General features: G+C 50.4%; 6 protein-coding genes across 6 annotated transcripts; 2 read left to right on the top strand and 4 right to left on the bottom strand.

Moving 5' to 3' along the window:
* Positions 1–1165: 1165 nt before the first annotated feature.
* Positions 1166–5765, bottom strand: IAR55_005731 (PAB-dependent poly(A)-specific ribonuclease subunit PAN2; the record flags this gene model as incomplete). The annotated part of the gene is made up of 15 exons (XM_066948821.1): positions 1166–1635; positions 1690–1749; positions 1807–1881; positions 1954–2134; positions 2202–2307; positions 2378–2618; positions 2680–2743; positions 2798–3112; positions 3175–3479; positions 3598–3848; positions 3919–4001; positions 4065–4404; positions 4494–4940; positions 5006–5332; positions 5434–5765. The coding sequence occupies 15 exons, from the start codon at positions 5763–5765 to the stop codon at positions 1166–1168; spliced, it is 3597 nt and encodes a 1198-aa protein (XP_066800594.1).
* Positions 5766–6253: 488 nt separating this feature from the next.
* IAR55_005730 (uncharacterized protein) lies at positions 6254–8288 on the bottom strand (the record flags this gene model as incomplete). Its single annotated transcript, XM_066948820.1, has 9 exons — positions 6254–6492; positions 6567–6809; positions 6863–6889; positions 6942–7033; positions 7089–7230; positions 7286–7329; positions 7436–7689; positions 7752–7992; positions 8152–8288. 9 exons carry the CDS (start codon positions 8286–8288, stop codon positions 6254–6256), a joined length of 1419 nt encoding a protein of 472 aa, XP_066800593.1.
* A 346-nt stretch (positions 8289–8634) lies between these two features.
* On the top strand, positions 8635–9201 carry IAR55_005729 (UPF0390 protein; the record flags this gene model as incomplete). The annotated part of the gene is made up of 3 exons (XM_066948819.1): positions 8635–8778; positions 8977–9077; positions 9147–9201. The coding sequence occupies 3 exons, from the start codon at positions 8635–8637 to the stop codon at positions 9199–9201; spliced, it is 300 nt and encodes a 99-aa protein (XP_066800592.1).
* Positions 9202–9373: 172 nt separating this feature from the next.
* Positions 9374–11492, bottom strand: IAR55_005728 (phosphatidylserine decarboxylase; the record flags this gene model as incomplete). Its single annotated transcript, XM_066948818.1, has 13 exons — positions 9374–9591; positions 9643–9744; positions 9801–9827; positions 9890–9901; positions 9965–10149; positions 10291–10430; positions 10517–10632; positions 10724–10781; positions 10858–10895; positions 10959–11015; positions 11075–11096; positions 11205–11299; positions 11366–11492. 13 exons carry the CDS (start codon positions 11490–11492, stop codon positions 9374–9376), a joined length of 1197 nt encoding a protein of 398 aa, XP_066800591.1.
* A 416-nt stretch (positions 11493–11908) lies between these two features.
* IAR55_005727 (uncharacterized protein) lies at positions 11909–13180 on the top strand (the record flags this gene model as incomplete). The annotated part of the gene is made up of 4 exons (XM_066948817.1): positions 11909–12026; positions 12152–12265; positions 12379–13013; positions 13073–13180. The coding sequence occupies 4 exons, from the start codon at positions 11909–11911 to the stop codon at positions 13178–13180; spliced, it is 975 nt and encodes a 324-aa protein (XP_066800590.1).
* Positions 13181–13280: 100 nt separating this feature from the next.
* On the bottom strand, positions 13281–15192 carry IAR55_005726 (uncharacterized protein; the record flags this gene model as incomplete). Its single annotated transcript, XM_066948816.1, has 8 exons — positions 13281–13671; positions 13779–14232; positions 14295–14377; positions 14431–14523; positions 14585–14722; positions 14788–14884; positions 14941–15027; positions 15084–15192. The coding sequence occupies 8 exons, from the start codon at positions 15190–15192 to the stop codon at positions 13281–13283; spliced, it is 1452 nt and encodes a 483-aa protein (XP_066800589.1).
* Positions 15193–15455: the final 263 nt, after the last annotated feature.

Raw genomic sequence — 15455 nt, 5'->3', positions numbered from 1 at the left:
ACCAGACGGATTCGGCCAGGGGAGAGGGGACCAGGCGAATTTGTAATGGAGAGAAAGGTTTTGTAGTCGTTGGGATTGGCATCAACAAGTTTTGTAACCAAAATAGCGACTCTTAGCGTGAAATTGAAATTAGGTAACTTGTAAATCAGAAGACAGCGCTCGGGGGGAAGGGAATAAGTTAACCTAATAATAACAACGAATGATTGACGTTTCCTTCCAACTGGATCCCCGGTGAAGGAACGGGACAGGCGCACGTATAGGCCAGCGTATTGGCAGCAACCACCACTGCTACCCACTCACATGCCGCAGTTACCCCACAACCCACGATGCACAGTCCTCACGAGAACGTGCTGCGCTGCACTAGACACTCGTGGAACGGGAGAGACGCAGATGGGCACCTCTCTTTGCGCAGTTCCAGTCTTTTTTGGATATTTCCCCAGACTGCGCAAACGTAAGTGGCGTTTGAGAACCCGCTTCGCTTAACTCTCCCTCTTTTCTCTCTTCTCTCTCTCTCTCTCTCGCCCTCGTTCCAGCACGTACATAATTGGAGATCTCTGACTGTAATAGGTGTCCCGTTCTCACATGCGACCAGATCGGCCAGAGTCGCATCAGATGATCTGCAGCACAGGAAGCCGTCGTTCGCCGGACAAGACATGACAACCGGTAGATAGTGTGATCGACCCGAGGAGCTCGGCATGAAGGATCGGACCCGACGCCCGCCCGAGTAGTATATGCATGGACGGGAACTCGTCTTGCTCATACGACGAAGTGTTGGGCTGAGAGATTATATGAGATATCTGTCTGGACAATGCCAAATCAGCAGATTGGGCATCGTTTACAAAGCCACTTCCTCCGAGCGAACGCAGCGCACATACGTACACACCACGATGCGTCGTCGACTTCGAGCGGGTATGGCTGTTCGGACCGAAAGTACTGCGTTAAGAATCACGAAGATCATCAGGGAGCAGTGCAGCGCATGCACGGAAGTTTGCATTTCGCAGCGTCGTGATGTGAGGTGACATTCTATTTTCCTTCCCACACATCATCATGCAAGATTCACCTCCAGCTCCAGTACGTATATGCCTAAGAAGCATCCGTCCTTCACCTAGCGTCAAACTCGAATTTCAGATTCTGCGACTGTGTCCTCCTTTCCATAAGTTACACATCACCACCTCCTTGTAGGGCCTCCCATTCCATTCGGATTCCAAGACGGCGGTAAAGCCAAATGACCTCTCCTCTCTTTCTCTCTTTCCTTCTCTTCATCTTTCCTTTCCTTATCTCTCGCCTGTTTCTTCTTCCCTCCATTCTTCCCCTTTGACAAGGGCGGGAAGTTGGCAGGAGAGGTGGGTCGATCGACTAGAACGTTGGGTGGCTTGAATCCCACCTTGTGTCCTTCGTTGAACACGTCCTCCATCACATTCTCGAATACCCCTTCCCCCTCATTCTCGTAATCCCTCCATAACTTGAATAATAACAAGGCAAACCGAGCGTCTTCTATTGAATCGTGTGAATGGGTTTGGATGTCTTTCTTCAGGAGATACCATGCGAGGAATCGAAGCGAAAGTTTCCGTTGCCTACCAGGGATAGTGTAGATGTTCACAGTGTCCATGACCTGTTCCGGAGGTATGAAGATGTCTAATCGAAGCATCGTCAGTGGAACAGACAGTTTCTGCTATGCGCTAGACCTACTGATCGTTCTAAAGTCCTTTGATAATCCGTGACCGATGAAGATGCAACCCAAGTCGACGACTACGTCACCTCGGCTGATCAATCTACCTGGTATCAAAGGAAGTTGATGCCACTCACGCAACCTCAACTTCTTGTACGCCACCTTGAGCGGCACCAGGGTATGAGGTGAGTTGTTCGGATCGAGATCGCCAGCTACGCAAGGTTATCCTACATTAGCATCCTTCCTGTCGTTGCGCAACAATCTGTGGGCTACTTCTTACTCACCTTTGATGCCTGAGAACTCCGTCAGGTAGTCCACCACTGCCTCGCTTGTGTGTATATAATCGTCGATGAAAGGTTTGCCTTCCAGCTGCCCTTCTCCTCGTAAAACAGATACTCTCGCAAGAGACATGTGTGATGGTCGAAGGATGTTCTTGGTACCGTCTGATCGGAACTCCATCTCCTCCTATGAAGTTGACACAAGGACAAATCAGAATTTCGGATGCAATCGCATGAGAACTGGCGGAACGTACCTGCTGCAGAGCCACAAATTCCGCATCAATAGCTACCAATGTACCCGGTTTCGGCATCTCCTCCGGCTGCAACACTTTATGCTTGATCATATTCGACCGGCGATTCCTACATGTCATGTTCCCTCGATCAGATTGTACCTCTTGGAGTTCACGAAAGAGCCACAAGCCCCACTCACCAAGCGATCGATACATCCTTGAATAAGGCCTCCGCATTCAACTGTTTTGGCAGTTTGCCCCAATCCAATACTTTCGCACTATCACTTCGTTCCAGTATGATCACAGCTGGTACCTTCCACTGATCTGGGAACCGGAATACCTCTTCCTCTGTCACTTTCCGAACCAAGAAATCGTTGAACATGACCCATGACGAAGACCGAGGAACATCGTGCACATCCTCGTCATTGACATCCGCTGGCACTGCGCAGATTCGTATGAGCTCCTGATCCCACCTATTGCCTGCGGATCTTCTGCTGCTCACTCTTGACAAACGACACAAGATGTGCGGGTGTGTCTGGCGTCTCCTGAACCTGAACTACCATTGACTACGGCCTTCCTATCAGTACCGCTCTACGATTGAGGACGGCCTTGTCACTCACTCGCACTTCGTACTCCATCTCTTCCAATCCCAAGCCATCGCCGCCGAGCATCTCGCTGATTTGTATTCGAGGCGGCAGGAAGTATTTCTTTCCTGACCTTTCTTTGCGATCCTTCCAGACCTCATACACATCTGGCGTTGTCATCATCGCGTTCACGGAGATAACAGGTGGGAGGGGGCTTTTGGCGGAGGTTGAGAGCGCTCTTCGACTCTCGAGGGGAGTAAACTGCTTGCAATTACTGCAAACTGCTTTGGTCGTGGACTCTCGGAAGATTGACGAATGGAGGATCTCGGCGAAAGTGGGTTGACTAGTAGACTGATTCACAAGTAGTGGTCAGCCGTCCACCATCCTAGGGATTCGCTACTGTTGGAACTCACTTTCTTAGGGTAGAGCAGATCGACAGCATGTATAGTAGAGTCTCTGGAAGAGACAAATCCGCAACTTCTGCAAGTGTTTGTCGTTTGACTCTGTATGCCTAGCACTTGATCGATGGCAGACGGCTTGTCGTCCTCTATCGATAGACCGTTCAAGCCATCGGCTTGCGGTCGAAGATCGAAAGTCTCACCCTCAACAACGGCTTCTGTGCTGAACGTTGACAAGAGCCACCGGTTGAAATTCTGAATGAGAGAGCCATACGGCGCTGTAGACTTATCGTTGTCGTCCATCAAGCCAAGGGCGGAAGCTGAGCATCTGTCATCAGCTGCATCTCTCTATGTGCACTCTAGCAACACGACTTAGAGATGAGATGGATCCGAAGCATAGAAGCAGACGAGTGGCGGGATGAGGATGTTAGAGCTCACCTTGCGGGGTTGCACTGAACGCTCTGGAAAAGTTGCTGGCCTGGCAATTTCTCCCTTTCGCGTCCTCCAACATCCTGAACAAGAACCCAGCTTCGCAGAGGAGACAATGTTCCTTCTTGCAATCGACACATATGTGAGCCGTGGCGACTGCTCTGATGGGTGAAATGTAATGTAGGGCTTGGAGAAGGGCGTTGGTGTACGAGTTCAGGATATCAGTCTCAAGCCCACTGTATTTCGTTCGGTTGTAGAATCTGCAAGATGAACGTCACACTGTCAGCACGCCGCACTTGTAGTACAATGGCATTAGGCAAGAAGTCTCACTCAAAGTCGAAATCCTCGATCCCAAACTTGGAGTACTTGATCTCTACTTTTCTATAGTATTTCGGTATCTCGCCGTCTGGAGTCTGAGACGACAGTTTCAGCCACGCTTATTGTACGAGGAAGTTCCTCTCAAGACATGAACTTACCACTTCATCCAATTCAGCTTGCTCGTCCGCTCTAGCCTTCTTGTCCTTCTCGCTTCTAAATCTCGGCTCGCTATCCCTCCTTGCCCCTCCTACACCTTTCCCACCTGTCGTCTTCTTGCCTGCTCCCGGTCTTGCGGTAAGGACATATCTCTTCCCTCTTAATTCTTTCGGGTTCGTCGCGTATCCCACGAAATCTACCATCTTGACTGTTGACAGGACCGAGCTAGGTATTGGTGCAGGTGGGTTATAGAACGGGGAAGTCGGGGTAGCATAAGTGTTCGGTGGGAAGTTGGAAAGAAGAGGCTCGTTGTAGTACGGCATTCCGATGAGATTCAGAGGCCTGTGATCGTGACCAGTCAGTCAGTCATTTTATTTGACCGCGTCGCAAAAGTAAGAGGGCAATGAGCCAAGCGTTCGAGGGCGACTTACGTCGTATCATCCCAAGATATGGGGGGAGGTGGATCTGCCACGTCTGGCCATCCCGGTTTGACACCTTCATACCCATTGAATGGTGGCAGCAGCAATCCTCCCCTGTCATCCAACAAAGCATTCTCCCCCGTCTCATGAGTTGTCCAGAGATGCAACTGTCCATCTGCGTCTCCAAAGGCGAGATAATCTCCCCTCGGGCTGATTGTCATCGAGGTGATATACGAGTTGACGTCGAGTTGTTGGAAGTTCATGCTTGAAGTGGTGGATCCGATTGACATGTCGATCATCTGTAACATTCCTTGTTGAGATGAGAGGATGAGCTTGGAGGTGTCGGAGGGGTGCAGAAGAGCGAAAGCGGGTCCGGCAGGAAACGAAACCGGTGGGAGTGGTCGTAAGGTTCGCACGTCGTATATTCGTACCAGAGGATCAGGAAGTGGGTGCCCTTGCCTGACAACGGACACAGAAACAGCTTAGTCTTGCATAACCTGAGCCGAAGCTGAGGATGAGCTTACATGTGTGTCCAACCCCAAGTGCAGACCAGATTGCCTTGTACGTCCGCTCCGCTCAGTCCACCAGTATGAGCCTGAACAGTCCCAAATCCAGCAGCAGCCTTGAATCCCGTCCGGGGATCCAGGATCGACACCTGTCCTGACATTCCCGCCGCAAGCACCGTCCGATGTAATGGGGCAAGATGGACGATGGACGATTGAGGTTCTATCCGTCTCACCACTTCGCCTCGGGAGGTGTTCGCTAATATCATTTGACCTGTTCCGCCCGCTAAGACTTCATGAGAGTTGGTAGGGTTCGGTGTCATACTTTGGAGAGATCGTGTGGGGTCGCTAGTAGATGGAAGACAAAACGTGATTAGCGAATGCGGGATATGACGACAATGAAACCAGCATCACAAGAAGTAAAGGGGAAATCTATCAAACCTACTCACCCGACATTCCACTTGGCTGCACCACCCCTCTTCCTTCCCCCTACTCCGCCCTCAGTCAAAGTCCAAACATCTCTATCTGTCACTCGTATCTCCTTCACAGCAGGACTGACTCCTTGATGAGGCAGATAAGGACCAACAGGTCTCGCTCCATGAGCTGGAAATTGGACGTTGCGAGTCAACGAGAGGGGCGTACATAATGCGGAGACGGAGCCGGAGGAGGTACCGATCCATAAGACGTCGGAGAAAGGGTCGATGGTCAGTGTTGTTGGGATGGGTTTTGGATCGATAGATTGTGGTGGGAGCGAAAGGAGATGGAGAGGGTTATAGTTCATGGTGAGATTCGTTTGTTGGTGGACCGGTGGGAAAGAACCTATACGCTTGAAGGCTTCCGGTATGTTTATGTATCAAGGAGTGACTATATTGGACGGTGGACCGGGGAGGATGTCGAGGTGTTTCGGGCAAGTTCATATACGGTTCCAGAGAACGCGGTCGTAGGAGACTAATGAGCGGACATGTCTAGGGGTGGGCGAGGGAGAAATGAACGTGTAACGTGAACCAGATCGCAGAGAGTAACAAGCAGATGGATGAGATGGACCAAGTCGGGTTGTTATATGACGCGACTTTATGGACACATCTCGTTCACTTCGCTCATGTTACCGACCGTTAACTCAATGACCCTGACAATACCTCCACATCTGATGATCACCGTTCCAATCTATGAAGGGAACGCTATGGACTGATCACTTGTTTAGCTGCTGATACCGAGCGAAGCTCTCTCATTCCATGCATATATTTCGCATGTCCACGCTCTTAGCTACTCTCACAGATCCTTCTTCGCCTCACTTGCGCTTGTGTTTGTCCCCGCCGTTCCTTTCAGCTCTAATGGCTTGCCTCCCTTGTACGCATCCATAGCGTTGAGTCTCTCCGGAAGAGTAGGGTGCGAGTGATGATACATCGAGTAGAGCCAGTCGCTGTGAGGCGAAGACAGATTGGTGACGTGCAGCTTGATCAAAGCAGAAGCGAGATCCTTCTTCTTGCCAAGCTGGACCGCAAATTCATCTGAAAGTATATGATATCGTCAGAAGTCAGATTCGTTTGGCCGTCACATAACGAACTAGCTTCCTTGAACTTACCTGCCTGATATTCCATCCTCCTGGTCTCAGCATGCAACAAGAACTTCACAAGCGCATCGGTAGGTTCCAACACCAACTGGAAGAGCACAAAGCCAATGCAGATGGGCTGAGGCGCAGTAACAGCAAGACTGGGGTCGAAGCCGAACGACGAGTAGAGAGCTTTGTTGTTGATAAAGATTGAGAATATAGTGAGAGTGAGGAGGAGATGAAGCTGAGTTATGAGGAGAAGCTTGGTGGGGTGGGCTGCGGGTGATGAGAGGTCAGCGTTGGGAGTCAGAAAGAGACGGCTCACTCACCAAAGTACCAGTGACCGAGTTCGTGTCCTGCAGGAACATCATCAGCCTAGTTTCATCAGTTGCATCAACGATGATTTACCGAGCACGGCAACAACCTCGTCGACAGTACTATCTTTGATCAAGGTGTCGTAAATTACGATATGCTTTGACCAAGGCAGTCCGTAAAAGTATCTATACATTTCTCATGCGCTTAGTAGGGTTCATCTGAACACGGTCACGTACTCACGCGTTTGAGTGTGAGCTCCTCTTACTTCCGTCAATGACATAGAGGTGTTTGAGAGGAAAACCCAGCTGGCTTGCAAGCTCTTCAACCTTGCTTCTGAGCTCGCCTTCGGGAAGAGGGTCGAGCTTGTTGAAGAGCGGTTGGACTGGAGAGGCGAAGATCAGCCCTCAGAGGTTGGAGAATCGTTCGGCATCACTCACTGAAAGTAGGATAGACGATCTGGAGAGAGAGCTGTATGGTGAGCCTGACATGGTGGTTATGATTGTTAGCCCTCAGGACGAAAGCTGGACACATGATAGTCGCGTAGACTTCCTCCCGTGACCAAAGTGTCAGGCCAACTCGATACTCACAAGAATAACATCAACCACGGGACGAAGCTCTTTCCAGCCCATTCGATGATCCTCAAGAACCCGGCCAACACTGGCAATCCAATGACCGCGAACAACGCATAGGTCTTCAGGGTATCCGCGACCCAAAGGCCCAGGGTGGATTTATTGAACCCGTGCTTTTCTTCGAGAACGAAGGTGTGGTAGTAGGACCATGGCAGACCGGGGATTGCCGTGGTGAGGGTCAAGACTGTCATCCACAAGAGCGAGTGTGTGATCTGGAAGGAGTACGTGAGTCAGTGATCTCGATTTGACCAAGAAGGTGAGGAGGAGAATTTACAACCCATTCATTGCCCAATCCCAGCCCATTCAACAATTCCCCAGCGAAATCCCACAAGGTCGAAAAAGCGCCCGTCTTGATCAAGCCATAACCCAACAAGAAATCGAACACGAGCTTGGCCAGTGCGTATGAGGTCTTGTCGCGACTATAAATCTGAGCTTTGGAGAATGTTTCTGTGGGTAGATGGTCTTTGAGAGCGGGTGGAGGGGCGGGACGATCATAGCATGGGATTTGACGGCGGCTGTGAGATGCGGGAGTTGTGGTCCATACGACGTCAACAGGTATGTCAAAACAGTAATGGGCACAACAAGCAGTCGGAAGAAAACGAGATGTTGAATGAGAAATGAATAGCGGTGGCAGTCAAAGTGTACTGTGGTTCCGTTCACAGCATTTCACTCACAGGACATAGACCTCGAAAGCAGTCTGTACCCAAGTGAAGCAGATCACCAACGTCTTGTAGTTGATCGAGGGATTATCGGCGAGCTGAGTCCACTTGGCGATGTAGCCCGTCAAGAGCGCGACGGGAGAGTACGACATGATCCGAGCGTCTGGAATATCTCTGACCTCGTCGGCGCTGGCACGAGCGATTGAAGTATGGAGGTCGAAGAGAGATACAAAGAGTAACTCATTCACAGTATCGACTGGGTGATCTCTTTTGTTCTTGCTGTCCGAACGGTTACGGTTACGTGGCAAACAATTGAGCGGTGATCGCCGCGAAGGACATGTCTGTGACGGAAGCAAAATATTGGGTTCACCAACTCCACTGGAGGTCAAATCAAAATATTCAACACTATCTCCCCGTACTGGTTGGCGTATACTTGATCGATCCAACCCTACTTCCCGTTTGGTCCTCATCCACACTTCTACAAGACCTCTACCAAAAATGGCACAAGGCGCTGGGAAATCAATCAAGGGCAAGACGCAATCGGCAGGAGCGGCTCGTAAGAACGGGGGCAAGACGAGACCTGGACGAAGGGATATCGCTCCGAAAGAGAGACAGAGGGTGATTGAGAGATCCCAGAAGAAGGTGAGTGGAAGCGATAATTGCTGGGACGATTAGCACGAAACGGAGGATATGCGGTGCTTGCCACTGCACTATCATAATTTGGGATAGGCCGAACACGATGCGGTCAAGACGACCGTCCCACTGGTTTCTAAATGCTGTATGACTCTTGTGACCGTTTCTCAAGCACTGCTGTTTACCGTTTCTCTCCTCCACTTTCAGCACCTCTCGAGTAAGATCAACAACTCCATCGAGAAACAAATGGTACAAGCTGCTTCAGCTGGAAAACTTAGTATCATGCGAAGTGTCGGAGATGTTGCAGCGTGAGTCGTCCACCTTTCGCCTATTTCACTTGATGCCATCCTGGGCTGATCAACGGACTCCATGAATAGCGGTGCTGGTAAGGAAGGTACGAAGGGTAAGGGAAAGGGAAAGGGCAAGGCATAGGTGGGCGAGAATATCGTCGAGGTTCTCACACTTAGGTATGTCCTTGCAGACATGTCTCTCTTCACGCTTAAAAACACCGACTGACACTTGCCTTAGAAGAGTTTCATACTCGCTACCATGTATACCACTGTTGTACTCGTCGCTTCTAAATATGTCCGTGTGTCACGGCCATCTACCTGACGACCTTGCCAACCTCCATTCCAACCTTGACCAACGTTTCCATCTTCTCCTCAGAGTTCGCCACTAAATCATCATCAAATTTGACGCCGGTCGTACTCGGGTACACGCAGATAGTAGTCGACCCTCCGTACTGGAACCATCCGAGTTCTTCACCCTTGGCAATCTTGTCACCGGGTTTCTTCGACCAGCCAATAGAACCGACCAGCATGGCTACAAGTCGATGTAAGCACAGAATCGATTGCGTTCATTCAGCCTACTCACCGCCTACAGCGACGAAAGCTATTGGTACGGATTCTCGACCAGCCCCAAAGTTGGCGTGAATAAGCATGACGGATCGCTTATTGAGCGTGAACACATTCAGATCTGGGAACAGCAGTGAATCAGCTTGAATCAAGCAGAAAAACGGTCTGCAGAATTACCCTCGTTGATCGCCTGCGGGTTGACGGCTGTGTAAAAAGTCAGCGCTGCTTCCACGATCATCGAGTCCTCCAATCGGCGGCAAGCTCACTATACAGTTCGCCTGCACGAGAAAGTAGTCAGCGCTGTGCTGTGAATCATGTAACCCTGTATCGGAATGACCTACCAGCGATGTCTTTGATGTCGCCAATGACTCCCTCGACGGGGGAGTGGAACCTGTGATAATCCTGAGGGGCTAATCGGGCAATGGCCAGAGCGGCGGCTCCGTCTTCTTGGATCGCTTTGAATCGAGTGTCGGTCGCATCATTCCCAGTAAGCAGATTGGGGAGATTGAATTCCTTGCCTTTGATCCTGTGAAGAGGTCAGCGAACCCCCAAATTGACATTGCGGGATTGATTGGAGGTTAACCAACGACGGCGGAATAGTGGTTGACGAGCCGCAAGTGTCGTAAAGTCTGGCCGGGGCTCCCACAATGTATGGACGCAGACTTACCAGAACTTCTTAGCTTGGTCCACGGTTGGGAAGACTGTCAATCGACAATCTGCTGGTGAGATAACGATACTGGGATCGTTGGGCGATGTTATAGGTCGAGCAGTCGGTACCAATCGTCGGGAGAAGAACGAATTAAAGGTCTGCGGGATGCTGAGTCAATTGTGCAAACTCCCCATCATGCTAGGTGCCGTCTGGTGCATGATGCACGTGCCAGGCATGTACTCACTGGATACTGGTCGATATCCTTGACTAGCAATTCGTCCATTGGCAGTTCATACGTGTTAATAAAAGCTTGGATGTGCTCTTTCACCCCTTCTCCTGTAGCGTCGTAGATCTTTCCCTCTACTCTCATTGAATTGATCGAGTCAGCCATAGTCCTAGCTATTCCCTTGTGTCCGGCATCAAGTGGCAACTTGAGGATATGAAAACTCACGTTGAATCGATTTGCTCTCGAGGAGCTTCTCAACCGAAGAATATGTCATATAGCTACACTGAGAGGTCGTAAGCGACTTGACGGCACAGATGATGATATGCTAGGACTTCATCTATGACGTAGCTAATACATACCCCAGAGACGAAGAGGAGATGCATCCCGACTCGAACATCTAAGTGAATCCCTGTCAGCGAATCACCTCTCCCGGCAGAGTAGAACAACAGGAATAACATACAAATGGGCATAGTTTCGAAGATTTTCTTCCCTGTCTGACGGTCGATGACATAGTTTCCTGCGCGTTGTGAACGATGTCAGATGTATCGCCTTCACATGCTGAACAAACCGGCTGACCCATATGATCCATTGCGAAGAGCTGCGAATGGGACGATTACTCATCAGCGCTCGTTCCTGCGTGGGGTGGTGACGAGTGGAATGCTGTAGCACAGAGATGATGACTGGCGAAGTCAGCAATCTCACTCACGTTGTCCAAAGTCTCTTCTGATGGGAAGAACTTTGATATCCACTTCTTAGCTTGAGGACCGTGACTGTGAACAGCATCGGCTCTCGTTTCGCTCGCTGCGATACACTTTATTCAGCACGACATTCGGTGCTTGGCCAGAGATGGTTACATGAGACACTTACGAGCAAGCTGATCCTTCGATTCTCCTTTGACAGCTTGTGAATTGACTATGATATGGTCCAAAGAATCTTCGAGGGGTTTGCCCATCTCTTCGGGCAATGGAGCCGTAGCTAATGCGGTGGATGCCATGGTGGATCGTTGACGATTGCTGCTTCTCAAAGAGGGAGTGAAGAGAATCGCGTAACCGAGATGGGTGTACTTCTAGACAGTCTCTGCCTTGTATCGAATGAGTTGCCAGTGGAATTGGTGACAGGGAGATGGTGGGGGTGGTGTCAATCTATCAATAGCTGCGAAAGAAACAACATTCACCGGGATGACGTACAGCGGTACAAGAATAGCATAAAGCTGGGGACCCCACCAATCGCCAGATCACGTGTTCTGGCCGCAAACTGGGTGGATGGTATAAAGGTCTATGACCTGGAAGAGATTTCTGAAGCGTAGATCTCTCGGACAGTGAACAGGTCAGAATGGCTACTTATGGTTGATCGATACAGATATTCATAGTCATTGACACCGTCGACCAGTCTGTCACAAACCCCACTGAAATGTCTCGCCCTGGCCCTAGTCGTCGCTCGGACGGGAGACAACCCCTCGACCTTCGACCAATCAATATATCAGTCGGCGAGCTAGATCGAGCCGACGGTTCAGGTAAATTTGCTTTTGGTAAGTGTCTGCCGATCCACAAGTCGACTACAAAGTAGACAGACGACCTAGTCTGCTACGTGGTATCTCGTCTGATGAGTGTCCAATGTTGCCTCATGACAGAGCTGATCTTCTGCTTCCTGCAGGATCAACCGCAGTGTTGGCGAGTTGTACCGGTCCAATAGAAATACGACTTCGTGAGGAGTTGCCCGACCGAGCGACCTTGGAAGTTTCTCATCGACCTTTAGAAGGTATAGGAGGTGAGTCAGGATTGATGTTGCTTCATCATGATTACCATCGACACTATCTTCTCCTGGTTCCCCGATCTGGTCCTCGTGCACGCGTCAATGTACTGATCCACAGCGAATCTCAGCAACCCCTTCTCGAGCACTAGTGACGACACTCGAGACCATCTTCCCACCTCTTCTCTCGCTGTCACAACATCCTCGATCCCTCATTCAACTCGTCGTACAATCACTTTCAGCTTCATCAACTTCTTCTCTCAGCTCTTTCTCTTCATCTACCACTTACATCGACACTTCTTCTTCCACCTCACAAAATACCTGGCCTGCGCGTCCTACCTCGAATCTTAATGACGAGGAAGATCGGGATGATTATCGACCTACTTCCAGTCTCTCAGCATCTGAATACAGTCCTTCGACATCATATACCTTCTCATCCAGAGCTGCCAGTATAAATGCTTCCACCCTCGCTTTTCTCTCGACCGGATCCATACCCATGAAAGGATTAGCAATCGCCGTATCGGTAGCTGATCTCACTGCGGAAAGAGGAGGCTTGGTGCTAGATCCGACTACAGAGGAGGAAGGGAGGGCGAAAGCCAGATTCGGATTTGGTTGGGCTTTCGGTCAAGGCTTGAGCTTAGTCCCCAAGAAGAAAGCGAATGATCAATCGAGGATGGATGTTGATGATGCGGAGGGTGAGGGGGATGGACCAACGGAGATGGAATTGGTTTGGGTGGAAAGTGAAGGTGATTTCACTAGAAACGAGGTGAGTAAGCTGGTGTTTGATGATACGAAGCGAAGGCTATCGGTTGACACACAGTGCAGTGGGTTGAGGCTTCGCATATCTCCAAAGCCGCCGCAAGACGGATCCTACAACTGTCCCGCACCAGATTGGGCGAGCATATTGACAAGAGACGATTGGCACGATCATAGAGAAAAGCTAGACTCAAAGCCACAAATGCATCAAGACGCGTATGTCGCTCGATGCAAAATATATTTCAAAGCATGTATACTTTCATTGGCATGAGCCATGTCATTGCCCCGCAGACCACTCCTCGATTGCTCGACCTAACCTAAATACCAGGCCCTCCATGCCCCATTGACCTGTTACGCTGACTCCGACTGGCCAACCATCCTCCCCTTTGCCAGCGGGAACGGACATGGCCGGAAGACCCGCCAACGAAGCTGGGACTGTTAATCTATCCTGGCGATATTCAGAATCTCCCTTCACCTCTTGTGTCGCACTGAGCAAAGGAGCAGTCTGGATGGCAGTAGGATGTAGGAGAAGATCGACTCCATCTGTCTTTGACGAGAGACCTGAAGTTGATGGAGAGAGAGGATGAGGTATCCGGAAGGTATTCTGATAATCTTGTCGAAGTAATTGACGAAGATGTAGTGCCTTCAAATACGTGTTATCAAATTCGCTGAATCATCGCGAAACAATCAGCTTCTTCTCTGATTTCCACCTTATCCTGGGACTCCGGCGAGAGGAGAAGCGACGCGGAGCTGAAACTCGATTGGTCAAACTCACTCTGCGCTCAAAGCATACGTCCCCGCCAAGATCCTCTTCTTCACTTCCTTGCCAAAACCTTCCGTCCGTACCCTCTTTCTCCTCTCCAATCCACTCTCTCCGTCTCTAATCTCCTTCTCATCGACACTTCCATACCAGCCACCACCATATCTTCCGAGATTGCTCGACGCTTCCGCACTGGCCAGAACATAGTATGCCGGTAGAGCCAGATTTATATAAGGCAATGAAATCGCTTGTATGGATGCTCCCAGAAATGCCAAGTGGGATAAAAGTGATTGGGGTGGAGATATTGGAGATTCAGTGGGAAGACCTATCCGAAGACCAGTCAGGGGAGATGAGAATGGAGAGGATGAGGCGAGATTCGCAAGATGTGATTCGAGAATCGAATCTACTTTCTGACGAGATGAAGCAAGTGCACATGTCATATCGCCTTCATCGGGATGCGATATGACGTCTATAATATAAGAGGTACTTGCGTCAGTCTTGATGGCGATGATTTAAAGATGGCTCGCTCACTGAAGACCCGTTCGACAGTATCGACATCTCGAGCCAAGACGCCTACACAATCTAGTGAATCCGCGTAGGCAACAACTCCTCGTCTAACACCATGTCAGCTAGCTCTATCAGTGGATGATAAAGGAAGGTAGCTCACCGACTGACCAGTCCATACGAAGGCTTCAGGCCGACCACACCGCAGTAGCTCGCAGGTAATCTCACAGATCCACCTGTATCCGTACCCAGCGCTCTGATTTGAGACGACATTGGGTCAGCACGAAATCACCGTACAGAGTATCAAGGCAGCTCACGCCCAGCAGCTCCCCTCCGCTACTGCAGCTGCTGATCCGCCTGAACTTCCACCTGCGGATCTTGGCGGTTCGTCCGGTGTCGGCGAGGCGGGATTATGAACAGGAGTATAGAAAGGGGGCAGATGGGTGGTCTGAGAACTGTTATGCCGGTGCACCGTCAGCCCAGAGTCACTGCCAGTGTGAAGTCAGGCCGATGAGCGTACCCCATTCCAAACTCGTCCATCTTCGTTTGACCGGCTATATGCGCGCCTGCTTTGAGCAGCAACGTGACGCATGTCGCTGTATATGGCGGGTTGTAGTCTGGTAGCAAAACGGTCAGCTGCACCTTTTACCAGATATGGAAGGAAGTAGCTCACCTCGGAGCATGGATGATGAGCATGATGTGGGACTGGCAGTGTACGAGATGTTATCCTTGACTGCTATTGATCTGCCAGCCAATGCACCTGCACCAGAGATCAGTAGGTGTTCTCGGTGTCGTGCTTGTTTTTTCCCAGCTTACCCGATCTGGAAGGACCCGGAGTCGCTGGGTTGATCCATGAATAGGGGGTGGGATGTGTCGTTGATGTTCTTGGCTTGATCCCGATCGATCGTGCTGCGCTGGCTCTCATCTTGTGCCATATACCATGATCCTATGTCCAACAACATACAGGAATTGAAAGTGTTTTCGAGTGAACGAGACGGGTGGAGGTCGATGCGATCGGAACTGATGCCACATGGTCTGGTGGAGCGGTGTTATCCGGCGTTTTCGGCCCCCCCCCTCCCTCCTTCCCCCTCTCTTCTTTTGCTTAATACCACCTCTCCTTTTATGTACAGTGAACAGTGAACAAGCAACGTCCAGTTGTACTAGAGCACTTGTGTCCAACCCTTTCCT

The sequence above is a fragment of the Kwoniella newhampshirensis genome, chromosome 12, assembly GCF_039105145.1.
Source record: "Kwoniella newhampshirensis strain CBS 13917 chromosome 12, whole genome shotgun sequence".
Classification (NCBI taxonomy): Eukaryota; Fungi; Basidiomycota; class Tremellomycetes; order Tremellales; family Cryptococcaceae; genus Kwoniella; species Kwoniella newhampshirensis.
This window is presented reverse-complemented; position numbering and strand designations above follow the sequence as displayed.